Source organism: Phallusia mammillata, chromosome 4, assembly GCF_965637545.1.
Source record: "Phallusia mammillata chromosome 4, kaPhaMamm4.hap1.1, whole genome shotgun sequence".
Taxonomy (NCBI): domain Eukaryota; kingdom Metazoa; phylum Chordata; class Ascidiacea; order Phlebobranchia; family Ascidiidae; genus Phallusia; species Phallusia mammillata.
In genome coordinates this window covers 2,938,116-2,966,059 of record NC_137255.1, presented here as the reverse complement: position 1 = coordinate 2,966,059, position 27,944 = coordinate 2,938,116, and the positions used below count along the sequence as shown (strand labels likewise).

The window sequence follows — 27,944 nt, the reverse complement described above, 5'->3', positions numbered from 1 at the left end:
GTCTCAGTTTTCGATACCAACGTGCGAGTACCGAAGGCCAATTTACACCATAAGAATACGGGCAACTTTTGGCCTATATTTGCTTCGGACAGCACAAAATCAGGAAAAAGGTTCCGCCAGGTTACGTATATCATTTTCGCTATCATGTGGAGATTACATTTTTCGCAATGTGTGTGTGCACGCCTGCACCCCGACCACGGCAAAAAAATAGCCAGTGATATACAACTAAGTACAACACTACACTTAAGCACTCGGTAATCGTACTCGGTATCGAAGGTATATACATGTGGTACTCGGTATCGGTACTCGCTTCAAAACCTGGTATCGTCCCATCACTACTACATAATGCACCGAGCACCAAGTCTTGACGTGAGATGCTCGGTGCTCGACCAAACAGAACATTTGCTGTTTTGGCACATCCCTGTGTAACAACACACTTTTTGGCAAGACAAATGAATTGACTTTTATTGAAAATACCAATCGCTGAAGATCTGGTGAAATCAGTCAATTCTGTGCACGAAAAAAACAAACAAACATGAAAATAGAAATGAGGGAAATGTTTTTTACGGAGATTGTACCACAAAAAAGAAAAGAAAATGGCGTTGTCAAGTACTGCAATATACGTAACTGCTGTAATATTGACATGAAAATAGGGGAAACCCAAAACCAATGCCCAATAGAGTTTGATTCAGGAAACGAATTCAACGTTTTTCAAATTTCATTTCACGTGACTGTTTATGACGACATAACGAGCATAGTGACGTTATATTTTCGGACATGAGAAAACGCACAAGAACAATTTCAGACACACCTTTTACAAAAGCTTCACATAGACGGCTGATTTTGTTTCGGCCCTTAACGTTTCGACGCAAGGATTTCGAGAGAGGTATCGTGCGGCAAAGAAAAAAGTGGAACATACAGAAAACGAGAGAGGGCAAAAGAAAGAAGGCAAAACGTGTGAACTCGATTCCGGCAGTCGACATAAAGTTCACTGACACTTAACGTTCAAACTAGTAAGGTAACATCGAGGTTACTAAAGGTCAAAATTTTTTAAAGGTTACAAAAGGTCAAAGTTTATCAATGGTCAAAGGTTACAAAAGGTCAACCTTTATCAATGGTCACGGAGGGTCAAAATTTTTCAAAGGTTACAAAAGGTCAAACTTTTGCAAAGGCTACAAAAGGTCAAACTTTTGCAAAGGTTACAGAAAGTCAAAATTTTTCAAGGTTACTAAAGGTCATAAAAAGTAAACTTCAAGTGTAGGCAGTGACAGGCCCGATCCTTACTGCAAATTTTTGTCACATAGGCTACAAGCCCTTTGATAGTGCAACACATACGCTATTGTATAAAGATTCAAATTTCCATGGGATAACATAAATCCCCAGGCAGGCTTGAAGAATTCACATCAGATTCTGCATTCGCTCCGTCACCGTTTAGTTGTGAAGTAAGTAAATCAATTTCGTCTTCCAGAGCTTGGGATCTTTTGTACATTTGCACGTAGTTAAGTTGAAGTTGCTTCTGGTACCTACATAAAAAAAAAACAATGTTTTACCGGTGGTTCTCAAAGGGTTTTACAGTGACCTTGTTAGTTTATAGGGCAGTACTGCTTGTTAGGGTGAACCAGTGGTTAAATTGTTTTCAACGCAAAACACAAACACGGGAAATTAAAAAAATAAAGTTTAAGTTGGAATGTAATGGAACAAATTTCTGAATTTGATTTCAAACAACTAAACGTCAGAAATTTTTAACCAGGTTGCTGCTTTGGGGTAAATATAAGGATCATTTTGTTCCAACTTTGTCCAAGCTGCTACATAATGTCACGCACACAAGATATACTCTTAAAGAACTTTGTGTAGATGGCATTTTAACAGATTTTTAAGTAAAACCATAAGTGAATTTTTTACTGTAAATGCGGCCAATAGGTAAACTGTACAAACCAGTTAGTTGCCTCTAAGTTACCGTAGAAACTACTAAATCCGATGAGACATACCTGATTACCCGGCTTTTCTCCTGAGCCCATTGCTGTCGCTCTTTCTCAAACTGTTCCGCTTGAGCGGCGCTACGTCTTTCCATTTCTTCAACCCGCCTCAACAAGTCATCCGTGTCGATATCACGCTTGAGTGGCGCGAGGTAGTTCCTATCGTCTCCAGATGGCGCCAAAGGGTCATCCAGCCTTCGCTCGAGCTCAGAGACCACGTGATCGCTTTCTTGTAGCTTCGCGCTGAGCTGCGCCGCCTCTACGTCACGTCGTTTGAGTTGTGCGCAGAGTTCTCTGTTTCTTGTACGGAGGGCTACAGCTTCGCCTGTCCGCTGTGTCAGTTCAATTTGTTTCTCTTTGAGCTGTCGTTTCAAATGGGCGACCTCTCCGTTTTTGTGTTGAATCTGGGATTCGTTTTCGTCGATTCTCGCCCGTAGCTCCGCAGCGACATCCTGCTGCCGGGATTGCTTCTCGATGACGTCAGACATGGTTTTGATGCGATCTTCGAGCTGTAAGAAAATAATCTTATAATTATATATTTAACGGAAACAAGTTTAATGGTGAAAATAACGGCCCAAATAGACGTAAAAAGTGACATGCTTTATATTTCAAACGTTTAAACTTATGAACAGATCCGTATCTAGTGTTCGAAACGGAAATAACTTTCAGAAATTGTCACATAAGTAACCTATTAAAGTAGGAATTTGGACTTTTATTTGTTTTGTGGAAAAAAATGTTTTCGATATATTATGTAAAGTATTTTGCCCTTCAAGTTTTGAAACATATTTTCACTTTACAACATCATCAGTATCTGTATAAGCAAGCATTTGATGTTTTATGACTTTAAATCAATAAACATAAAAGGTTCATTATAGTCTTCATATACCAAGCAAGTACGAGTGTTGCAATATTTTACCCTAATATATATTTAAAAAGCATTAGCACAAAATATTTTGGGACATATAATCTGAAAACATGACCGTTAATTCTATAAATCATGTGTTGACTAAAAACTGCCAACAAATACCGTTTATTATAACATATTTTTATAATTCACAGTATTTACATCAAGTATATTCTACCGAAAAACTTTCCCATACAAAATATTGCACAGTAGATTAAGTGTAACTGTATTAACATTTCCCTTGGGAATACAAGACAGTTTATCCCTTCCACAGCAACCGATCAATTCTAACACGACTTCACTTTCAAAAAGTTGTCACAGCCAATTTTAAAGCCATTTTCAATCCAACGTTAAATTGTACTTTCTGACATAGAGGTTTCAAATAATGGCAATTATTTTAAGGCCCTTTCTTTGTTTTTTTAGGGTAGCTGGTATTTTGTAAGACTATACGGAGTTTAAAGTCAGCGTATGCCTATGGGAAACATGGCTGATTAAAAAGCATTAGTGAACATGCGTTATAGTTAATCACATCAAACAATTAAGGCCGAAGCCTAAATGTACAGATATTGAAGAGAGGGCTTAGAGCAGGCTAAAGTAAGAGAAAGAAAGAGAGAGAGAAAAAGAGCAAAAGGAAAACAGTAGAACGACAAAGCATAGAAAAATTCAGTAATAAAGTAAAAAGTAAAAAAAGGGTTAATTTGGTTACCTCCACATTTGTTAATAACAGTTGCTTGTTTTCGTCTTTAGCCAACTGAAAATTTCTTTCAAGCTTTTGCTGCTGTTTGAGTACCTTGGCAGTCTGTCGGTGTGCACAATAAAATACAACAAGCGCTTGTTAGAGTTTAGTAAGGGTTGCTGTTACATAAACAAGCACACTACAATGAAAACAATTAACGATACACATGTGAACTGGTCTAAAGAGGGTCTCCAAACGAGTTATGATGAATCCAACCGTATTATTTTTGTTTTTAGGGCCATATAGATCGTTTTTTAGACATAAACCTCGGTTAATCCGGATCTTCGCCTAATTCGGACAAAACTCGAGGTTCACCTTAATGGTTCACAGCGGTCAATCACGTGACACAAAGGCGCGAATTTTAATCACGTGACCTTCAAACGCGGTTTAGAGGCATTGATGTGAAATAAGACGAGCTTACGGGTTGTTAGAAGTTCTGTGTGGCAAACGGCATTATGTCCAATTAGAATAGATTTGCCAAATGGCTAGCGACGCGTAAAAATACTTCGGTTATGCTGAAAAATGATTTTTAGTTGCACAGTGGACCATTATGCGTGTGTTTTTTTTTTGGTAGTTTTATTTGTAAACAATTAAATGACAAATTGATTTTTTGCCATGGTAAAGGTTTAAAATTCTTACTTATATTGGACAACCGTCTAAAATGTCATCTTAAACAGTCAAATATTTATCAATTAAAGTCAAAATTATTGTTTTGCCTATCACAAACTATGATTTTAACTACTCTAAAATCAAGGTGTTACATATATATCAATCATAATTCATTTTGCGTACATTCAACAGCATGTCACAAAAACGTTAATTTAAAGGTTAAACAGTAAACCATGCATGCCGCATTTGAAAATAGAACCCGAACCTACCTGTGAACGAAGCTCGTTGGAATATTTCTGTTTTATCTCGAAAATCTCTTCATCCCTGGACATATTTTGTCGGTCATCGTACACCTGTCAATCAAACGTCACGTGATATTAAAAAAGGCGGCGCATCAAAGCTGAAAGTCAAAAATTTTCATTCGCAGTTGCTTTTTTACGCGAATTTTTTTAGGCAATGACGTAATAGGTTGATGACGTCATTAAGAACGGATGTAAGAGCCGTGTGGGTCCGTGTTAGACACTTGAAGTGTTTACGGAACGCCTACGTTGTGTTGTCCATTGATTGACGTTTAGCGAAAGCAGATTAACCGAGGATCATAATTTGCTTGTGGCCGATGACTGACATGAAATTGAGAAGCGTTGAAATGATTTGATGTTTCAACTGTCGCAGGAGAACATGTAATATATTAGTAGAATTCAAAGGCGTCACGTTTTTGATTTTTTTACATATACAGGGTTCCCGCACAATTTTCGTTCACAAATTCCATGACTTTTCCAAAACTTTTCAAGGAAAAACAAACAAATTTCCATGACTTATTCGAAAAAAAATCGAGCAATTCCCATAGTAAAAGTAGTAAAGAGGCTTTGGTATATGCAGCCAATTTACCATACTTACAACGAATATTCATATGTTACGTGATTTGAAATTCCTATCCCTATCTGGCAATTTTAGGGTAAAACAGTCGCCAAATTCCATACTTTTTCAAGGACTTTTGCAAAAGTTGGCTTTTTTCAAACTTTTCCAGGCCTTAAAAATACAAATTTAAATTCAATAACTTTTCCAGGTTTTCCATACCCGCGGGAACCCTGTATATAGTGTGCGATATTGTCAAACAGAACGCGTTAGAGGGCTTGTCAAATCGTTATTACATATTTTGCAACATTGGTTTGCAAATAACTGTACGGTTTATGTTGAAAACTTATGAAAGTTTGTTCCTAGTAATAAGTATATTTTCACAGCATAACGAGATGACCAAATTGTAAAAATATTTGTTTTAAAATTTTGACAAATAAAAATCGTAAATATGTATTAGTCACAGGGAAAAGAATAAATCATTTATATTTTTGTTAATTTTAACCCGAAAAACTTCTTGGCCACTCGCAACAGTTTTTACACAACTCATAAAAAATATACGTTTTTGTTCAAATCTTACCAAAATCAAAAGATTCATTAGGAAACACCCAAAAATACAACTTAGAATGTTAACCTACCATGTGTAAAGCCTTTTCATTATCTTCAAAACTTCGTCGTAGCATTTCTAGCTCGCTTTCCTTAGCTTTCACACGGCATTCCAAATCACGAAGCATTACGTCATCGCACATAGTTCTGGAATTCAGAAGACAAAGTGTAAGGATGGTGTCATTGAAAATCAAATCAAGGCATTGGGTCTTTGATATTGCAGAACTCGAGGTATAAATTTGAATGTAACTTTAGTTAATGTACTGATTTGTAATAGTTTTATTAGGAAAATACCTAAACTACATAAACTATGTAATAAAGAAACAAACTACGGTAGACTTCGGTTAAACTGGATTCGATTAATCCGGTTCTTTGCCTAATTCGAACAAAACTGAAGGTACAAATGATTTGTAATGTGGTAAGGCTTGAACTAATCGACATCGTTTAATCCGGATCTTCGCCTAATCTGGACAAATTTTTGGTCCAAACGGGTCCGGATTAACCGAGGTTTGCTGTATATATAAATGCTGGTAGCAAAATGTTAAGAGCCTAGCTTTTTGTAACTGGTCTGAAAATACTGTGTTATTTTGCCATTAATGTAGTTTTCAAGCAACAAACTTAACACTGTGCTTTGCAAAATTTCACTTCCTTATTTGGCAATTTTAATTTGTAGACAAGTGTTTCAAACACACACTTCCAGATAGGGTCTACCGGTATATCGAATACCAACAAAATGTCACTGAAAACGGACACCTAGATATGATATACTGTTTGGTATTGTAACTCATATCGGAAAACTGCACAATACATTCAAATCAACGTAATTTAAGCAACCTTTTTTATATCTGATCTACACAATAGGTCCTGGCCTTTTAAACAACTGTAGAAAAATACTAATGAACTTGCTTTAAAAAGACTCAAAAACGTCTAAACGAAACCTTTTTACATACAAAACTCTTTCAGGTATGCATGCCTGTAAACAGTTTAAAAAATGCGCAAGTAATTTATCATACAGCCCCGGAGAGAAAGCAACGCACACGGAGGTTATAATTGCTTCAGCGAACTGGTACAGTTATTTATCTTGGCTTGTGACCACACTGTACGCGGTCTAGTAAGATAAGGGCACTGTACTGACAAGATGACATAGTACTACTGATATCAGAGACTTGCCAAGAATTTCATGTCAACATACGAACTTGTTTTGTAGCAAGCAGTCGTTGTGTGTCATACATCAAACAAACTGGGCTGTATGCAAAGTTTTCAAACGTTTTTGGGCTTGAAATTACAATGTGCCCATCAAATAGTATAACGTAGTCGCTTTTTAACAGGTTCACATGGAAATTTATATTAAAACCAAGCGCAAATTTCACGTTTTGGGTGGGCTTGTGGGTAAACTTATAGGTAAACTAGGATAAAATGTTACAACTTGCGATACAAATGTTATGTCTGTAAAAAGATATTTCAGCATATATATCTTGACCATAAAAGGAAATAACGGACCCGATGTGCACTAAACCTCGGTTAAGCCGGATTCGGTTAATCCGGATCTTCGCCTAATTCAGACAAAACTCGAGGTACAAATGATTTGTAATATGGTAAGACTTAATCGACATCGTTTAATCCGGACAGTTTTTGGGTCCAAACAGGTCCGGATTAACCAAGGTTTACTTTATATACGTTGAAACCAGCACATTTTATTATCAAATAGCAAAAAATAAACTTACTTTGGTGACATTTGCAACGAAACATCCGATGCGTTGAGGTCAGTCTCATGCATGGCACTATGTGTGGTAGAAGAAGACACTCTCGCGCTTGCGTAGCCTTCTGATCCGGAACAGCTAAAACTCCCACCAGTTGTGTTGACCACTGGTATACTTGTGACTGAATGACGGCCTGCACCAAAACATAGCAACTTAAAGACGTTTTCTAGACACACCTGGTGTATAACCTGCTATATATAGCCTACGGTGGCATACGGATAGGAGGCTTTAGTGGGCGCGTGTCACAAGTATAATACTTGAAGTTTCGGAAATATAAGTCGGCGGCTTAATTAAAGCAGGCGCTCCCGGTGGCAAGAAGGACAATAATAAGCTTGTAAACCGTAGTTTGTGATTGTAATTAAAGGCCACGCGAGGCTATGAACTGTGTGATGTCGTGTTTTTTCCAGACACGTCGCAAAAATGCCTGTTTTTGAGGGTTTAAAAATTGGATGGATAATATCACGCAAGTGGTCTCGTAATTTAAAGAAACATGTACAATATATTGGCCTTTGCACGCAATTTCAGTTTGCAAGGCTGCCAAACATGTAATTTGATACGATTGTTTTTTTTATAAATTAATCAAAAACAAAATACTTAATCTTTGTTATTTCACACAGTTTCAATACCGTTTTCCATTTTGACCATTTAATTCATTTTATTTTCGTTTTATTCATATTTTCAAGTAAAGTACCAAAACTTTGACAGAACCAGTAGCGGCCATACACGAAAAAAGCAACGCATTTACAGCCCATTATAATTTTACCATGCGGCCCCACAAACAGTGTTTATCAGTGCCCAAAGCCGCGATAAAGCCACACTAGATAAATTTCCTTTTCAAAGTCTCACGTTTTCGTAGAAGTCTCAAAAATCCGTCGCACAAACAAAAAGCACAGCGGCGTTCAGCCATTTGTTGACAAACAACAGTGACAGTTAGCCTAACTATGACGTCACTGAGACAGTCGGCTTATCTATGACGTCACACTTAGTCACAGTAATTATGACGTCTCTAAGGTAGAGGTTCAAAAGTCAAGTTTAAAAGTTTCATATACAATGCTTGTATTGTTTACATGTGTGATTTTATGTCCATATTTGCAAAGTATTGGACTGTTTTAAAACATTACCCGAGATAAATGATACATAAAACTGAGAAAAAACAAAGTGTTTAATCAAAAGTAAGCTTAATTTTTGTTTTTGTAAGTTTTCAAAATGCTGTAAATTATAAAATATTTTCCCAAAACGCATTTGTTTTAATGAGACGAAATAACTTAGTTAACTTTAAGCGTATGACTAATATTTTCATGGTTCCTTCACTAGACTATTTTATTTCTTTTCTATTAATACCACCCTGCCAAACAACACATCAATTTTTGATCGAAAAGAACTAAAAACATAGTCAACTTTAACTTGCAGCTAGTTGGCAAAAAACACATCAACTTTTGGTCGCAAAAATTCTCATAACATGGTAAATTTTATCCTGCAGTAAAATAGGTCTGCACTTGCCAACGTTCAACAACCTTACCTGAATCAGAATGGGTTGATTCGCAAGACACACTTCGCTTTTCTTCCAGAACATTAGCACCGTAGCTGCCTTGCGGAGAGTGCTCTGTGAAACACAAGAGACCAATAACGTCAAAGGGCGGCCTTGCAAAACCAGATAGCGTTACAAGTTGGATGCTACGACACCGCTGCATGCCTTTGCTGAGAGGGCAGGCAATTTTGGTTGGCGCAAATGGCCTCTACGCGCCCAAAAGCCACCACAACGAGCTTAGATAATAGTGTTGCGTAGACAAACTGCCCGAAATTCTAGCGCCGCGGTACGATGAAAAATAGGTCTAGCTGGGTGGTTACCTTTTGTTCGACTCTAGTGATTTATTGACACAATTAAGGGCGAAGATTTTGTTCACGCTAAACACCTAACATCAAACAAACACTACGAAAATGCTGCTTTTGGTGCCCCCATTATTTGCGCACTGAATGTATTAAGTAAAACACTCTAAAATTAAATTTATGCCTTTAAAATTCTACAAAATATGTTGTTATACCGAAATATGCATTTTTTTCTTTGTATATCGTGCACTGTACTACGCGCATTCAGTGTTATTTACCCTGATGAAGGCGACCTGTACAGGACGTCGAAACGTCGGTACAAAAATATAAATGCAAGAAGAGCTGTATAAAGTTGATATTATACATGGCAGCAACGGCTTGTATATATGTTGTTATATTTTCAAACTTAAAAAAAGTATGGTAAAGTAAAGAAGTTCCATTAATTTTTATTAAACCAGTCTAAACTAACTGTTTGTTTTTACACGAAAACGGTTACAGCTTATTATATCCATAGTAAATTTTACGAGTACGATTAAAAAATGCAAATAATTTGTGGTGTTTTGCTTTGCAATAACAAGGCGCAAAGTTCTCAATATTTTACTAATCGTGTTTCATAGCGCAAAATACAATGCGAAAAAATAGACATACCGTTCGGTTCCCAGGAGGAATGGCAATGCGCAGGAGACAGACTGTCACGCACAGCTCGTTGCTTCAGTGGTGGTTTAAACGCTGTAGGACGGAGAATGGTGGTTCCCGCTGGTACCTAGACAACAAAATCACCATATCAGTTGATCTTCTGTCATAAAAAAGCCCTGAAACCATTGTATGTTTCTTATTTTTGATATATATGTGCGTTAAAGTGATTTTTTAACAGCATATATAGCAGATTTTGTATTTTAAAGTCCACTGTTCGTTAGAACGTATAAAAAGATATATTACACAAAACAGATTGTTACAAAAACTTAACGAATTTATAGCAAAAACGTACTTTTTCTAACAAATTGGTTTATAACACGTAAACAACTTATTTTGTCAGTTTTATTGTCCCAATTGCATTCGCTACCGTTGTAAACCTTATTTCCTGACTACATTGGCTTGTAAACGGTGACAAACATTTGGACTGTGGAGGGCATTGTGAGAATTTTGCCAATTTGCCCAAGGGAAGCATGAGGTCATTAGGATGTGGTTAGATGACGATCTAAGCAAAGTTAAGCTGGTTTCGGTGGCCGGGTTTAGTTACCACAGGGCTTTCTTCACACGAGAAATTTAGGCTTAAAGTTCAACTTATTATTTCATCGTGTACTGTACACATATAGAACATTAGGGACATCTTATAGAAACTAAAGACAGAGTGATGTGTTTTTTACGACCCATACCGATTATCGATAATTAAGTAGGCCAAATTCGATATTTAAAGCCGATATTTTGTAACAGCAAAAGGCCTAAATTCGTACCTTTTTAACGGCAAAAACTTCAACGTTTTTTAAAATGCGACCGTTGGGTGAATGTACGACAAAGTAAAGAAAAGTAGTAGTATAAAGGTCGTGCTTTGCTATACCTCTTGTCGTATGCGCAAATACCAGGGCGTTTATAAGTGGCTGATTTCAGACCACACCAAAAGTCGACGGAAATAAAAAGGCGAGCCGACGGGACGCTAAAATTTCGACAATGGTCAGGAACTGTTGTTTCAAACAACAAAACTTTTAAGGGTCCTTCATGCGCTGAAAGGGCCCGGGGTGTTGGCACAATGACCATTACTTGCTGGTACTGGGCTGTCTTAAGTATGGGCATTCATATTGGATTATTTCACCGGCTTGTGCACGCTATGACCACACGCTTGAGCGCGTTTCTAAACCAGCTTTGTTCAGTGGTGCGTAAAATTGTTTTAAGGTAGTTTACACCAGTGGTGGGATTCAATTTTTTGTCAGCCGGTTCTATCACAAAAGTCATGTTTTTCAGCCGGTTCTGTTACAAAAAGTCCATTGACAGTAACCAGTAATGCTAACCGGTTCGCTAATCTCATAAAATTTCGTGAGACGGTTCTATAGAACCGGTGCGAACCGGCTGAATCCCACCACTGGTTGACCCATCAGTACTTTATTCCAATTTTCCGTTGTTAGTTGGGGCCAAATAATCGTTATTTTTCACAATTTTCTTGGGGGGAAGGTTTCACATAAAAACAAAATATCAAGAAAGCCCTATTTAAGTTTTGAACATATGTGCACGTTCAACATATTTGGATACCTAGATTGTGAAATTATTGACATTTTTGGGAGGTTGAGCCATCAAACAAATGTTACAAAGGGCAGGCGCACTGAACAATGACTTGGCGAGCTTTTAAGTTCTGGAATGCAAACATTGCGCAGCGACACCGCATAAGAGTATGTGCAAACAGTTTAGTTGGCTAAAAATATCAGACCAAGACTTGGAATACATACAAAATTTAGGCTTTTTTACTTTACTCAATTAGGACAACTAAAAAGGTCAAATGGTGCTATAGTTCATTGGTGAATTAATGTGGTTTTGGGTTTTATAATACGAATAGTTTAATAATGGCCCCTAGTAGTTGTTGTTGTGCCAAGTTATTCCCAAACCAAATTAGTAAAGAAATTTATAAACTATGTGAGTTTGCGAATAGCCTTTAGAGCGCGCCAAAAATTTCCCAATACCAGCCTTTAACTCCCATGGGCTTTGCGCAGAATACACAAGCCCGGCATATTAAACTTGACGAAAAATCAAAAATTTCGAAGCAAATGTGCAGAGAATCGATAATAGACCCATCAAGGCCGGTTTAAACAAAGCACCCGAGTTTATTTAAACAACCATCCCGTCCAACGACGAATCAATACTCAATTGCACGGCGCAAGGCCTTGGGGTTTTACCATCAAACAAAGACTGATCGGCGAGTATTGATGACGTTGTCAGCACGAACGCGTCATGCCCCAAGGGGTTTTGCGTGCATGCACTATAGCCCTTGTATGGCGGCTCGTTAAAGGTAACAAGACCACATCATAGGGGCCGATCCTTTTGTATTCGTGTGCATTAACAGATGGTCGTCATGGAAGCAAAATCCATGGGTGTCTTAAAACCATTCGGTGTAGTATATAGACTTTACTGCGAATATTTGCGCCTGTGTTATAGCTGTTGGCCAAAAACAGCATTTTTAACTGCTTTTGTATGGTACCTTTTGAAGGGGAATGATTGAGGGCAATGTTTCCATAGATTTATGGCCACACACATAATTTTCTCTGTGTGCTATTAGACAAGAATGACATTTTTAACTGCTTTTATATGCTATCGTTTGCAGGTTAATAATTACGTGAATTGAGCGCCAAATTTATGGTATGCCTGGCCATGCACACAATTGACCACTATAGGCGATATCAGATGTGCACGTTGTGGCCATACACAAGATCTTGTGCATCAAACACACTGTTATGGGGTACATACCGCTGTACCAACAATTAAGAACCTTTGACTACGTTTAGGATTAAACCGAAAAATTCCCACACAAAACCTAGAAAGACGATTCATACCTTGTCCAGAAGTAGTTTCCCAGACACGGGTGCCAATTTCGGCGGTTCGTTGACCTCTATTGCGTCACCAATGACCTCTGGCATTGTCCACGTGTCCGATGTGTTGTTAGGGCATTGTGATGTTCCTGAGGACTGCAAGGTATCTGAGCTTCCCAGCGAAGCATACGAGGAATGGAAACCCGATGCCTTAACCGGTGCATGCTTGGTCTTGGCTGTCTTGAGCATGTTCCAAGTTCCTTTAGCGCGGGCGGCCGTCTCTTTAACGTCTGTAGCGCGGGTTAAATCGTAATACGAGTTCTGGGTTGTCGGGGGGAGTTGGTAGTCATTTGATGGCCGTTGTCGCCGCCGGTTTTGCACTACTTTAGCGCTGGTGGCCGATAAATTCACATAGTCGTGTGTATCAGTCAGTTGCTTTGGTTGCATTGTGTCCATGTGGGTGTTACGTGTGGGCTCCGACAAGTACAGCGGTTTGATGAGGCGATTCGCGCCGTTGCTTTTCCAAAAACCTTTCTTGGTGGCTTCTTTAGGTTTGCCTGTATCGCCCTCACACGTTGCACTGCCACTTCTGTTTCCCTTTTGCCCGTTCAGCACATTAGCGGGGCTGTTGACTGCAAATGCTGCACCGGAGTCGCTGTATCTGTTATGTGACAAAACAATATAAGGATGCGGTGACTTAAATTTAAGGACACAAGCTCACTTTTAAGTGTCCTACTGTAGCCTTTTTCACGTTACCTTAGTGCGGTTAAATATAACTTTAAGCACAAAACCGCAAGTATTTATTGCGTGCTAACAATTACATGTTAACAATTGCATTTACTGCAATAAACACTTTTTTTAATTTTATAAAACATTCCATCTTAAACTTCATACCCAAAATTCAACTAAAAACCTGTTCACAAAAGGTATTTGTAGTATAAATACATGTACAGGTTTCAAGACTGACCTCCATAACTTTGCTAAAAATGGTCTTTTATCTACAGGTTAATGTCACATTTTATCTGCAGACAGTACATATAGTGTGGGCCCATAAGGTCTCATCACTGCAGCTGGTGACTAGACATACACCGTATTGGCTAGTATAGCTATCCAAGCTGCACTGATGATACCTTACATGTCAAAACAGTATATGTACCCTCTGCAGTTAATCATTTATTGGCTTGTTGCTTTTACAAAGTCAAGTTAACTTCAACACATTTGTTAAGAAAGGCCATCTACCTTCTGTTATTTTTCGACTTCGATTTTGAGCTTCCAGCGCCATGAGTCAACTTATCCGAACTGCTCCAACGAAACGGTTTTAGGCTGATCTTATCCAAAGAAGACCGCAATTTTTCTTTCACGCCGAGTGATGTTTTCGGTGCGGCGGACTCAAATCCACCGTTATCGCTTCCTGAACTGTTTCGTCTATTTTTCTTTCCCCTTTGGCCTGTTTGTCCTTCATTTAAAGCACTGCTTGCACTCCCCATACTGTTACGGGGGGTTATATTCTGATTTAGGGGGTGTTGGTGGCGTATGTATTGTTGTTCGCCGGGACTACAGCGTCTATGGTATTCTTCTTCGTCACCGGAGAAATAAAGCACCGCTCCTTCAGTTTGATCTGGAGAATAATAGCTAAATACTTCCTGCCCGTCCCAGTAAGGGTTAGAATCGTCAGTATGGTATCCAGCACTGTATAACAACTGCTGCTCTGTGTCGATTTCTGATGGAGTTTCTGGCAATGGTGGAAGACTGGCTATTTCGATTCCAGCAAATGTTCCAGCAAAGTACGGTGGTGGGGCTCTAGTTGAAGCACTGACTTTGCTGTAGGGAGGCAAAGCTGTATGTGGGTGTGTTCGCTGGTAGCTGTATTCAGAATGAGCGTGTTCGTTCGCAACGGCAGACATTGCTACAACAAGTACAGTTTGTCCGTGCGTCTGTAAAGAAATCAAAACATCGGTTGTCACGCTAAAGCTCCACAATTCAATACTTTAATCAAATACACAAAAAACTTGACACAATGCTTCAAAGACCTTTTTTACAACGGTATGTTCTGTAAAACAGGGTTAAGCATAGTTAAAACCGACACAAATAATTGCTTGTGGCCTTATTGCAAAGCCAACTTGATTTTAAAAGTTTAACAAGACGTTTTTCGGAAAGCCTAAAATCTGTGAAGCAACTTCTACAGCCATGTGTTGGTTTCCTAGTTTCCCATTACTGAGTTTCAACAGACCGAAATTTTGTACACAGATTTATACAAAAGAAACGGATCTCACGTTGAAACTGAAATCAGAGTCTTTCCAGGGTATAGAACCGTGTCTCAATTAAAATTCCCTGCTGGTTAATCAGCTATTGTACAAAGCTCTTTCCTCAATCGCGTCCTGGTCTATTATTTCGTCGTAAAAAGAAGGGAGTACCAATACAGCAAGCAAGAAACCTGTTTCGGCACCACAGGGAATCGCAAGACCGTTCATTCATTGACTTTTCCCCGTTTGAGCAAGCCTGCATTCATACCCCGCCTACCGAAACGACAGCTAACTAATAAAGTCCACGTTTTGAGGTTAAAACGTTAAGGGCCTCACTGGAAAAACAACTTGGGCTTTCAAATTGGCTGTCCACTTTTGCCTTAACGCACGATTGCACCACCTGAATGCAGGTTTGTGGCTATAGGGGAAAAACAGCAGTTTGTTTGACGCTGAATAAGGCCTTCTACACCCCACCTTGACATAACAATCCACAAATAATACGATACGACGCACCTACAGCTATATATTTTTGAATTGCCATGATTTTAGACTTCCTTTTTTGAAAAATGCTCTTTCTTTTCTATAGCTCAAACGGGTCAAGTTTTAAGTACAGATGTGCTTGCATTACAATACATTTGAAAGTATAGGTTCCGTTTTGCAACGTAGGATACAAATTAAAACGCTTAACATCGAGCATAGTAAGTTTAAAACACACTTTACACAAGTAATCAATCTACCTGCACTTCTCGTAAGCGACGCAACGACTGTGAATGTCATGTTAGACCGCCTAGGGTTAAAACTTCAAAATGAAACCATTCTTAAACTGCAGTCGGTCTGTGTTTGAGTTTGACTGACACTAAATACCAGCACGCCACCGCTTTACAAATGTTAACAGTTACCACGCTCTACTTTGAGCCACAAAGAGGCCTTGCCTTCTTTGAACCGTATCAGCAAACAACGCACTAACTTCGCAAGACTGCAAAAAGCCGACATGCAGAGACTGTATCCCGCGTTTATGACGTCATAAACGCACAAGAAAAAATGCCGGATAATCAGACTTGTTGACATGTGACCGATTATTGTTTATTACGTAACAGAGAGAACATGCTTATTAGCCCTGGTTGTCTAAAATTCCGACCTATTGAGAAAATGTAACATCTAGAAATGCGTTTTTTTCGTACCCTAGATCCGCAGAGACCTACAGCAATTCTCAAGTGAATAAAGGCGCCAATTTATTAACAGTTTTTGGTTGGCCACTAAGCCAGCAAAAACCCTAGTAGGCTACTTTATCCTGTAACGGAAATCTTAGTGAGTCGTTTCATATCAAATTGCCGACATGACCAATTACGCAATTATGATCTAAGCGGTGGTATTGCGGTATTACCTCCATTGAAGTTTTATTTTCGTTCGGGTGTGTTAGGGAAATGGCTGGCCCTCTCGGAATGGCCTTTATGTTTGCGAAACCATTAAAATCTCGAGAGCCATTGGCTGCTGGTCAGTCACTGGACAAGAGATTGGCCATTGGCAATATGAGATCATTATCTTACAATTAAATCAGAACGACATGCTTGTATACATGCTCTGTTGCTCGCACTGGTAGCTTGTCCAGGCGCTGCACTGAAGGTGCGACGCTACACGTGCTATTATACAACGTATTGATTGGATATAAATTGCCCTATTGGTACTGAAGGCTAACTAAAGTAAACCATACTGTGCTTAGAACTTCCTTCCAAAATATAGTATTTTGCCTTCAAATTGCAACACTGCTGTGTTTTCTGTAGTTAAACGCTTATACTGTCAAGAACTAAACAACTGAGTTAAACGCTTATACTGTCAAGAACTAAACAAACTCAAAACAACTGAGCTATCTAATTCAACAACTGCAGTTTTGTATTGTTGCAACGCTCACATGCGCAGAAAGAAGGGGGTCTAACTTTGTCATGGCAGCAAAACATTTGCGGCGCACCTTCAAAAACAAACAAACTGACATCCGCGCTATCGAGGCGGCATTCTAGAACAAGTTAACATCGTTAGTAGCGAGTCGGCCAGCGTGACTGATGGCCGCATCCGTGAAAATGCGATTGCTTCGAAAGTAAATACAATCTCCCATTGTGCCCACAGCGGGTAACTCAAAGTAGGCGATAAAGTAAACAGCGGTTTTATAATCGCAAATCGCTGTTTATAAAACTTGCATTTCCTGGCAGGTGCTGCTATAATTAGACTGTAGGCGGTAACCGTGTTTATTGTGCTACATGGTAAGTTGCTACTTACCATGTTCACTAAACAGTAAAAATGCGCAAAACATAGTAATAAAGACTTTCCAATAAAAATCGCAGAACATTTTGAATAAAAGCAATAACAACTGTACAAAATCGGTATATATTGTAAAGTAAGTGTCTGTATTTTCTTTTGCTGCGTAAATAATAGTCGGTGCTTAAAACAAACACTGAAGATCGAATTCCATTGTGCAGCAGGTGCTAAAGTTCACACACTAAGTGATGTTATTACAAACACAAGATTGGATTCGCTAAATTGGCACTTTAAACACGCAAAGGTGTCAGTACCCTGTAATTATTCTTTTTACAGCTCTATGGCTCGTTCGTATCTGATAACCCCGTTCTAATTGGCTTATCTAGTGACAAGACGGTTGCACGTTCTGCATGTTGTGGAACCAACGGCCCTTTCTCATTTTGCCATTTTGGCGCCTTTTAAACAAACAGTTTTAGCAAACTATAGCAATTTTAATCCATTTTTTATGAGCTTGTCAGTTTAAACTTTAGTTTGTACTTGTAACTTGAATAACTTCTACTAAATTCAGTTTTACAAAGCAACTGCACAATGCTAGCAAAGTGGCTATCACGAATTCAGCCTTTTTGAAAGCATGAACCTTATCGGGTCGTTTAAACCAGTGAGCAAACACATTGCGACGTCAAATATGCGAAGAAAAACACAGAAAAACCGCCTGGCAAACAAAAGCTACCCCATGCTTCGATGACTCCGTAGCTTTTTAAGTTATTTGGGTAGTGGAATAAACCCTATAAAGTTTTACACCATGGTCAATAAGACCCTTTACGTTTGAACAACATACCTTACTTTTAAAGGGTTTCGGTTTATCTTAAGACTTGCCAAATAGTACACATGTTTATGTATAGGCTACATACCATAGTGACTGATGGGAGTCATTTACACAAGACTTGACCAAGAATTTTGCAAACACGCATTTCAAGGTTTCATGTTCGACTCAAACATCAGCAAATAAAACATACATATCGCAAAATCTTTAACTTGATTTTACAACATACCCAGTAGGCTAAGTTGTAACCTGCTTAAACCTAGCACTATAATATGACCTTACTGTCTTTTCGAGCTTATCCAAAGCGATTGATTGTAAAAAGATCAATGTCACTGCCAAATGCAATATGCCTGAGCGGCATTAGCTGACAGAAAAGCTGACAAAGAAAAGGTTCTAGCTGCAACTGTCTCCTAAATAAAACTATTTTGGAACTTAACCGATCAATAATCTTGGCGGGAAATGTCTATTGTGACGTCAATAATAATGCATAAATATGTGACTAACTTCCAGAGAAATGAAATGCAAGATTTTATCACACTATCAGTCAAAAAGTTAATCTTTTTGTTTGGCGAATCATATCGCAAAATCTTCCGACTAATATAGGCAAACGGCCGATTTACACAGAAAAGTTGAAAAATAAAATTTAAACAACAAGTACATAGGTTGACTGACCCTTACGTAAGCACTCTTTTTTAGAAAGGTCATTTAGCCCACCATGTGCCGATGAAAATGACTAGGGAAATTTGATTCAATTATGGTGATTTACCAAATTATGGGTGGCCGTTTTCCGAAAGTAAATCGAATCAATTCAGCCACGTTGGTTTAAGGTCCCTAAGACAATTCCAGTGACAACAACAAATTTTGGTGATCTTTTTGCGTTACATTTGCACTGTTTAATTTTTGGTGAACTCTGTGTCTAAAACAAGCATTTGTCCGAAACTGTAATGTGATTTTACGAACGTCCCTGTAGAAAACTGGATTAAAATTGACATCACATTTCGTTTTCCGCTTAGTAATGCATTTAGTACCGACACGGCTGACAACCAGGGCTGCCAATGAGAATTTCAACAAAACCCAAGACTCACAGCAAAATAACCCAAGAATTTAAATGAAAACCCAAGAATGCAAAATGTGGTTAGAAATGCAATTAATTAGGAAATTTACTCGTTTCATTGACAAATATTTGACAATTTACAGTCCGGAAATGCAACTTTACAAACTTTTGGTAGGAAATGGTCAATGCAAGCAAAGGGAATATTATGTTCAATAAAATATGCAGCAATCGCCAGTTCACTTTTGGCTGTTTGATGATCATCATCTGTTTTCTTTTTCATAAAATTAGTAATGTCTACAGTATATTTAAAAGCTTTAAAACTTCTTTGATGGTTCGCAGTTTTTATGTTTAACGAACATTGATCTATTTGCATTTTTAAGTGTAACGATTGCTTTCACTGTATACTTATCTAGAAAGAATTAAGGTCTAGAATAGAGAGAAAATAAAAGAGATGATAACATGGCCCAAACAGTGCAGCTACCCGAAAAACTTTTCTCGTTAAATAGTTCTTACATATATCTATTTCCTCAATAACACTCAAAACCCAAGAATTGCTATAATTTTCAAAATAAAACCCAAGAACCCAAGACGTCAAGTACCCAAGATCTTGGGGCAAAACCCAAGCTTTGGCAGCCCTGCTGACAACTGCTTGCCTACAGGATTTTACATTAGTGAATATTAACGTTCCGTGTTGTCGTTTTGATGTTGCAGCTACAAATACATGTGACAACATATCATGGCCTTCGCCATGTAAATGCATTTCGGACGACCACATATGGCAGCTGTATCACGGCGATACACCAAGAGATCATAGGGTTATTGAATTCAAATAAATCGCCACGTTTTATGAGATAATGGATATTACGTGTCTTACCGTAAACATATTGAAATGTTGTACTTAACACAAGCATCTAATAAAGGTAATTTTTCTGTGTTCAAAGTACTGTTAAAAAAGAAAAAAAAGGAAAAAAACACCATCAAAAGCAGCGTACAGTATGCAAAGGCTTAATGGCGTTAATATTTCTAAAATTTTGGTGCATCAAACATTTTATTTCTTTTGGTTTCCTGGCCGAAGTTGCGCTAAAATAGTGTTATCTGCACTTGCACCAAAGTATATTGGACTGGGGCGTGTTTTGCTTGCTATGCAAAACGCTGTATAGCCTACTTGCTTATTCAAACTTGTTTATTTTTTGTTGCGTTTTATGGTGTAAAATCTACTTACTAGAAGTTTCCCTCCAAATGTTTTTTATACTGACTAAGTTCTGCAGTACTGTGCCCAAAAACATGAACACAGTAGGCAATAACAAGCAAAAAATATTTGCAATTTGACAATTTTATCAACAGAACACACACAAAAAATTACCAACACAACCCTAGCCTGGCCTTCTCACAGTTTTTCCTGCCACATCTTAAACAGCACCCAGAAAACATCGATACTGTGCTATTAGATTGCATAGGCTGAATAACACCGGAGCAACGAGGGCATGGCACGAAACGCTATGAACTGAAAGATACGGTGCGTTGAAAGCGTGGAATTTAGCTCAGTCAGACGTCTGTTGAAAGATAACGCGCCTTATCGGAAATTTCAAATCGAATCTCTTTTTCCGGTGGTGTACTGAAATATAACTGACATGCCAATGCTGCAAAGGGTAATTTAAAGATAAAAGGTTTTTGAGTAATAGGGCTACACCACCATTTTAGACAGATTTTCTATTGAAAATAACAGCAGTGATTTTTTTTAAAACGTTGTAAAAGGTTTTACTTAAAAAGTACAAATCCCTTTAAGTCGTTTTTTTCATAAAGGTTTGATTTGTTGTTACCATTTTCGTGATGTTGAAAAGTAGGTGCGATTGAAATAACATCTGTATGCTTCAACAAGGCGATTAAATTAGAAGGCAACGGCTTCAGAGATTTGTCGTATGCGCAAACTAAGACCCCCTACCGCCACATACAGAATGTTTTGCCCGAAAATGCAGTAAAATTTCTTAAAATTGATAAAATGTTCCTTTTTATGCATAACTTTGGTGCACTTATGCATAAACTTTCGTATTTTTAAATTGTGCATACCTCTATTTTGTAAGCAGCCTTTTTATTGTGGTCGGTATTTCATGTAGAAAAAATAATCAGTACACGTTTGAAGAATTTTTATGAAAGCTAGGGTAAAAAAACATCTCTTAATCCGTTAAAATATCGCCCATTTTAAAATTTTAATACAATTTAAGAGAGTCAACGGAAAAACACTGTTTTAATTTTGCAGCCAATATTGCATAAAACAACGCAGAAAAAATTACCCAGCACATTACAGCACTTCTTGTTTTAGATCGATAAAGCGATAGACCAGTGGCGCACATGCTAATGGTCTTGCCTTGTTTCGCAGTGTATAGCCATGCCAAAATTTTCTTCGTTACTATTATTGATTTTTTTGAACGGAAATGTTAAGCATGAAAGGCACCGACAACTTGTTTTAGTTAATAACCTGAGTTTTAATATATTTATTCAATACTTTGTCATTAAAAAAATACACAGATGTCCCATGTCTGCTCAACGGCGCCCACTGGCGGCACGGTTATTTAGTCTCGCTTTTTCAAAGAATAACGTTGTTGTAATTTTTGCTGGCAAGAAAATGGTGTTTGAATTAGTGATGTACCGAATCGGCTAAATTTCGATTCGGCCGAAACCGAATATTCGGCGGTTTTGCCGAATAAATTCGGCCGAATCAACCGAATCAATTATGACGTCACGCGAAGTCGTACGCTACGCGTTGGACATGAAAAAATGTTCATCTACCAGGCAACTAGAGCAGAATAGTCGTGTTTCGTCCTTATTTCAGTTCTGTGGGGTTTAAAACTGCCTCAAGCATGATTGGCAACCTGCCAATGAATTACTAATTTTTTTGACTACCGTGGGAAAAACGATAATGTGTTGAAAAAGATAAACATTGACGCAATTTTCGTTATGTTTGGGCTTTTGAAAGATTCCGTGGTGCCTTAATGAGCAGAAAAGACATGTTTAACGCTTTAAATTTGTGTTCGTAAAAGATTCGGTTTCGGCCGAATCGCAACAAATTATTCGGCCGAAACCGAATCTTTTCAAAAATGACCGATTCGGCCGAATAAATTCGGCAAACCGAATATTCGGTACATCTCTAGTTTGAATAGACCATACTTGTGATATGTTGTTAACGTTTAATAAGCCCTATAATTCCAACTTCGTTGACATTTCCACAATGCGCCAAATTATTTTCTTGTGAGCCCAAGTTACATAAAACTTTATACCACGGTGTAGCCGCAGCGCAGTCAGTCATAATCCACCAATTGTGCCCTCCACTTTTTTTGCGCCCCATAACGTCTTAACGTTGCGCAGCTATTTCCGGCTGGTGATTGTTTTAGTTCTATTGTGTCGCTATTTTCACCAAGCAAAATAAACTTAACTTAGAACTGGATATGCCCCCCAAAACAAGGTAGCATAACACAAAATTTACCTTAGAAAAAAATCCCTAAAATTGGTCACACATCAAAGCAAATGGGCCCATCGTTCAGCAGTTTACACTATCCACAAAATGACGCAATGGGTAACAACAAAAGCTCCTAAAATGATTTTAGCCTCGCCCCAAACCGCCTTTGTTTTTAATTGAACCGAAAAGTTAATCCATAAATGACGCAATGTCTAACCGAAACACACACGACGCTTTAGCTTTTAGCTCCCCGTTTTTTGGTCTTTATTTACACCCTAACGGTAATCACCTAATACTTTAATTCCCACAGGACAATCATTATGCCTCGCAGCAGGGTATAATTGCGTTGGATTATTACTGTAACCAGTTGAGTATCAGTTACAAGCGTCTAACCTGGTCCAATAGTGAAGCGTCTTTTTCTGTGTCAACAAGACCAGAGTGCCCACACCCTTTGGATTGGTTTATTCTTTTACTTGTGCCATTAAACAGCGCCCGTTGGTTAACGGCGGTGTTTTGCGTGGTGACTTATAAGTAGGGCTGGTCTAGTGGTCTTGCGATGACTTTTTCTGTAGTGTTGATTAAGTGGACGAATAGCCAACGCGTTGTCATATAAAGGTTGAAGTACTTCAATTACCACAAATGTTAAATCCGACGCTTATGCAAGTAGTTTTGCATGACTACAAATTCAATGCTGTCTTCTAGTCTTCGTTCTATTTTACTTTACTTCTCTTTCTGGGTAACGAAATTTATTTTTAAAAACCCATGCCTTATTAAAAACCAGTTAAGTGATCATAAACTCATAACTGGGATCAGCCCTGAAGCATTCATGCAGACCAGCGATCACGGCACTCTCGTATGAAAATCATAGTACGCCAGGCCTATTTATTGAGGGCGTTATACCGAATCAGCCGGTCACCAAGCATTCCCATATGGACCCATAATAACCATAAACTACATAAAAAGCTTACTCTATACTAAGAAATAAAAACTGTTAAACTATACAACAATTTTGTGAGCGTTTAACCTCTAACCGGTGTATTTAAGTTGGGGGCTTGTAACAATGTGTACCAATGGTTTGAAACGGTTTTAGAAGGCATTACGACAACGGAAAATTTAATGTATGTGATGGGACCCTTGCATTTCATGACTAATCTTTTTTCATATTAATATCATCGATGCGCCTTGAAGTTTTGGTTGTTTTGTGAACAAAATTAAAAAGGACTGATGCAAATTCTAAATTGAAATTTTAATGGATTTAAAAGACCGAATTTGATGGATTTGATAGAACGGATTGAAAGACAAAAAAAATAACAAATTAAAATGGGTGATAAATTTCGACGAAATTGGCGTCATCAATAAAAATATGACCTTTCATCGGGGTCACGCACATCAAAGAAGTCGTATAAGGTCATTAAAAACTGCCCGTGGGTCATTTTTACTGCTTCGGCCCATTACGAGGCGTGATACATGACACACACAGCACAACTGTGTCCGTCGGTCGATTTAAAAGTAAGAAATAAAGACTGAAAAAGACATTTTAGCAAACGAAACATCCCCCGTTGAAACACTACATACGGATCTATTCATAAGTTTAATGATGAAAATAACGGCCCCAATAGATGTAAAAAATGACATGCTTTATCTAATGTGAAAGCGAAATAAAAAACAAAATGACGTCATTTTTTAATCGATGACGTCATTAACATTTTTTTAATTTTAAATAATTTTTTGAAGAAAATTGTTGCCAAGAAAACTTTCAGGTTGTCTTTTACAAATTTAGTCAAAACGCTATTTAGTTATAAGGTACCGAAACGCAGAATTTTAAGGAAAAAAAAACTTAGCTCTTATAAAGGGTCAACCGATTTTTGGAAATGATTTACCAGCCGTCAAGTAGTTATCAAAACTCGGACAAAACTGACTTCACAACGACGCCTGGGTAAACACAACGCTCGGAAGGAAAAGACTTGACAAATTTTGGCGTCGGCTATCCCCCGCAAAGCCACTTTTCCGCCGCCGGTTCGAAGGACCTTTCTTATCAAAACGCGGTTCAAAGGCTTGCCGACAATCTAGGTTACTACAATGGCCGCATTAGTTTGTTGTTGTCGCTGTTGTGCTCTCTTAGCCCAAACCAGTTTTTTCTCAGGATTTATTTTAAAGCGTACTTGGCGATTTAGGCATAAATAACAGCAAACGCAAAAAGGTAATTTTGCTTTGTTGGTTTCAGTTTATGTTTAGCAATAATTTCCTATTTTTAAAATGGAAAATACGTTACTCCCAACAAACTGGAGTGCCGTTGTATGGTTACACTATCCAATACGAAGTTTCCTTCGCCATAAGCTGCACTGATGAGACCTTATAGGTCGTAACGGTGTGCACTGTTTGCAGCTTATCATTTATTGACATGATGCTATTACGTTGCTTTGGAATTTTATACTTCAAGTACCATAATTATATGCAATAAAAAAATATTCTAAACCAGAGTTTTTTTAATATTATCAGAGAAAATGATATTGAAAAAAGGGCAAATAAAATAAAAAACCAAACACGTTGATTTAATATTTTACCTGTATTGTCCAGAGTGTGCTTATTTATACCAAACAATTTTGTCAAACATTTTTGTTGACCTCTTGAAGCTATGTAGTACACCACTAGTGATTCAAACCTTTGATAGACGCGTGGGGCATTACTAAAGGTTATGCTTGGTGTCATTTGGCGTGGTAAAGTGCTTGAAAAAGGTGTTTAAATGTTCAAACCGGTTTTATCAGGCACTTTCGGTTAATAGGCACTTTTCATTTGACTAAATTTAGGTCCAGGAATAGACAATTTTATGAAAACACTTTGAGTATTTGATTGTAATTACACCATTTCAAGAACCACATTATGAATGAAAATTATTCGACGTGTTTTTGTCCGAAAACGACTTAAATCTTGTATTGTTAAGTCAAACGTTTGACCATTAGTACAATTTAGCTCAAATGAGTTAAAGTTAGCTACAAAACTAAAAGGTATCGTTTTAGGAAAAACTTATGTTGTTGTCAAAGTATATTACATTGTACAAGCCTAAACAAACGTCAATTAAACACGTTACAACGTTACAAATCAACCAATCAAATCGGTTTTGAATGTTTACACCAGGCAACGACAGTCTCCAATTAGCCAGTTGGCCGTAGTAGTTATGTGCGGTATTAGTTCAACTGTCAAGCTGTAATCACTGGCGATTATTACAGACAGGTTCGAATACCAGCGCAGTGACATACGCAAGACCAGAAACCGTTTAAAATGCAAGGCATGCCTAAAGCGACAAGACATGCTACAATAAAGACAAAATTTGAAAACAGGATTTATCGGGTCAATTAACCTACCTGCTATTAAACACTTTGTATTTAGTTGCAAACATTACTTTGCCTAAATTGTAGAGCCTACTGTATACCGTTGTATACGATGTTGAAATGCGTTCCTTTTTATTTACATCAGTGGTCGGCAACCGCCGGTCCGCGAGGAGTTCGTTACCGGGCCGTATAATTTTTCAGGTTAAATGCTATGAAACATTTTGCCCATGTATCCCGGGCATGATAAACTAATTTAAGCGTTTTTATAGCTATATATTTGTAGTTTTTTGAAGACCGGTCCGCGATAAAATTTTAGTTTCAAAACCGGTCCGTAGTGCAAAAAAGGTTGCCGACCCCTGATTTACATGACAGGTTTGCACACTATTAAGACTATCTTGATCTTTATAAGTTTGCGGAGACTGATGTACGTCTTTTAGTCTTTAGACTAGTAATATACAAACCGTATGTGGCGAGAGATTTCCAAGTGTACCGCGAAATATTCGTTTTTGCACAATGTAACTTTATAGTATCGCGTTTTAGTATTGAAAGATAAAATGCAATATACACGATAGGGCTAGAACCCCATTTTAATCGTATCTTTGTTACCAATAACATATTCTCTACAATCACAATAGAGTGATAAATATGTTTGTTTCACCTATTTCAATTATCTTACAGCCTAAATATAATCTAACACAGTGGTCGGCAACCGCCGGTTCGCGGCCCAGTGCCGGTCCGCGGGGAGTTCTTTGCCGGGCCGTATACTTTTCAGGTTGAATGTTTTGAACTATTTTGCCCGTGCATCGGCGTATGATAAACTTATTTTTGTGTTTTTATTTCTGAATATTTGTAGTTTTTGGAAGGCCGGTCCGTGATCAAATTTCACGTTTAAAACTGGTCCGAGGTGCAAAAAAGGTTGCCGACCCCGGAACTAACAAACAGTTTTTTAGTGTGCTGCATATGTGAAAAACACTACTTGAGACAGAACCGTTCGTGCAAAATTTCCTTTGCGTTTGGGGTGTTATTGTGCCATTGGTTACTGTAACTGGACCCGGCGCTAATGGCTTTCTAAACGCCGGCCGTCGTACAAAGAATCGCAATTGACTTTTTTGTTTGCCATTATTCGCTTTTAAAACGTCTTTTGGTTCTCAGCAAATTGAAAGCACAATTTGAGACCAACAGCAACAAACAGGTAGAGATATTATTACCACGATAATTTTAAGCAAATGACGAAATCTTTAAAGAAAACTGGTCTAAATTTCCCCACGTTACAATAGTGTTGCTGTCTGTTGCATCCTGCTTGAATAAATTACGTTTTTACATGAAATTGTGGTAAACTATTAAGGTTATTTCGTTTTAATGAAACCTGTAAATATGCCAAGGGCGCAGAACACTTAAAAACATCTGTTCCAAACCCTTTTTGCTTTAGGGCCTGTATATTTTTCTAATCATAACAATATTGCGTTCACCATAACAACTACTTGCTATACATGTCCATTGGCAGTTTAATTTTTGTGGGTAATATAAAGGTCTGTGGAACAGTGTCATACAACCGAGACCTATCTATCAAACAGAAACTTTAAACAGCATGTAAGTATTATCACGATACTGTACACATAGACATTGAGCGCACTTGAAAAACTTGATCAAACCGCTATCCACTTACCTGCCATGGTCGTGAATCAAATGATAAATCAGAAGTGTCGAAAATTATCGATTGTCCTGTCTTTCCCGTCGAAACTTGACTCAGGTTCCAAAAATCAGACCAACGTACCAAAATGGCTAGTTACCTAATATATGCCTGCACAATATACATACAAACGAAAATGTCCTTTGGAACACTATACACGGATCTATTCATAGGTTTAATGAGGAAAATAACAGCCCAAATAGACGTAAAAGGTCACATGCTTTATTATTTAAAAGTTGCGGCAATTATTTATGGATATCACTGATGATGGCATGGGCATTTGCCTAAACGTTTGAACATTAAAGTAAGTCGCTTT

General features: G+C 38.0%; 1 protein-coding gene across 3 annotated transcripts; it reads right to left on the bottom strand.

Annotated features, from left to right (window-relative positions):
* Positions 1–448: 448 nt before the first annotated feature.
* LOC145224024 (uncharacterized) lies at positions 449–27,758 on the bottom strand. 3 transcript variants are annotated; one of them, XM_080090440.1, is made up of 11 exons: positions 27,605–27,758; positions 14,025–14,719; positions 12,810–13,446; positions 9,922–10,036; positions 8,966–9,049; positions 7,411–7,579; positions 5,719–5,833; positions 4,495–4,578; positions 3,587–3,679; positions 1,989–2,485; positions 449–1,523 (listed from the first exon to the last, which is right to left on the bottom strand). In XM_080090440.1, exons 2-11 carry the CDS (start codon positions 14,687–14,689, stop codon positions 1,352–1,354), a joined length of 2,631 nt encoding a protein of 876 aa, XP_079946566.1. In that variant the 5' UTR covers positions 14,690–14,719; positions 27,605–27,758; the 3' UTR covers positions 449–1,351. The 3 variants fall into 3 exon arrangements, with proteins under 3 accessions (XP_079946566.1, XP_079946567.1, XP_079946568.1); XM_080090441.1 differs by lacking the exon at positions 27,605–27,758 and adding an exon at positions 15,766–16,810; XM_080090442.1 differs by lacking the exon at positions 3,587–3,679.
* Positions 27,759–27,944: the final 186 nt, after the last annotated feature.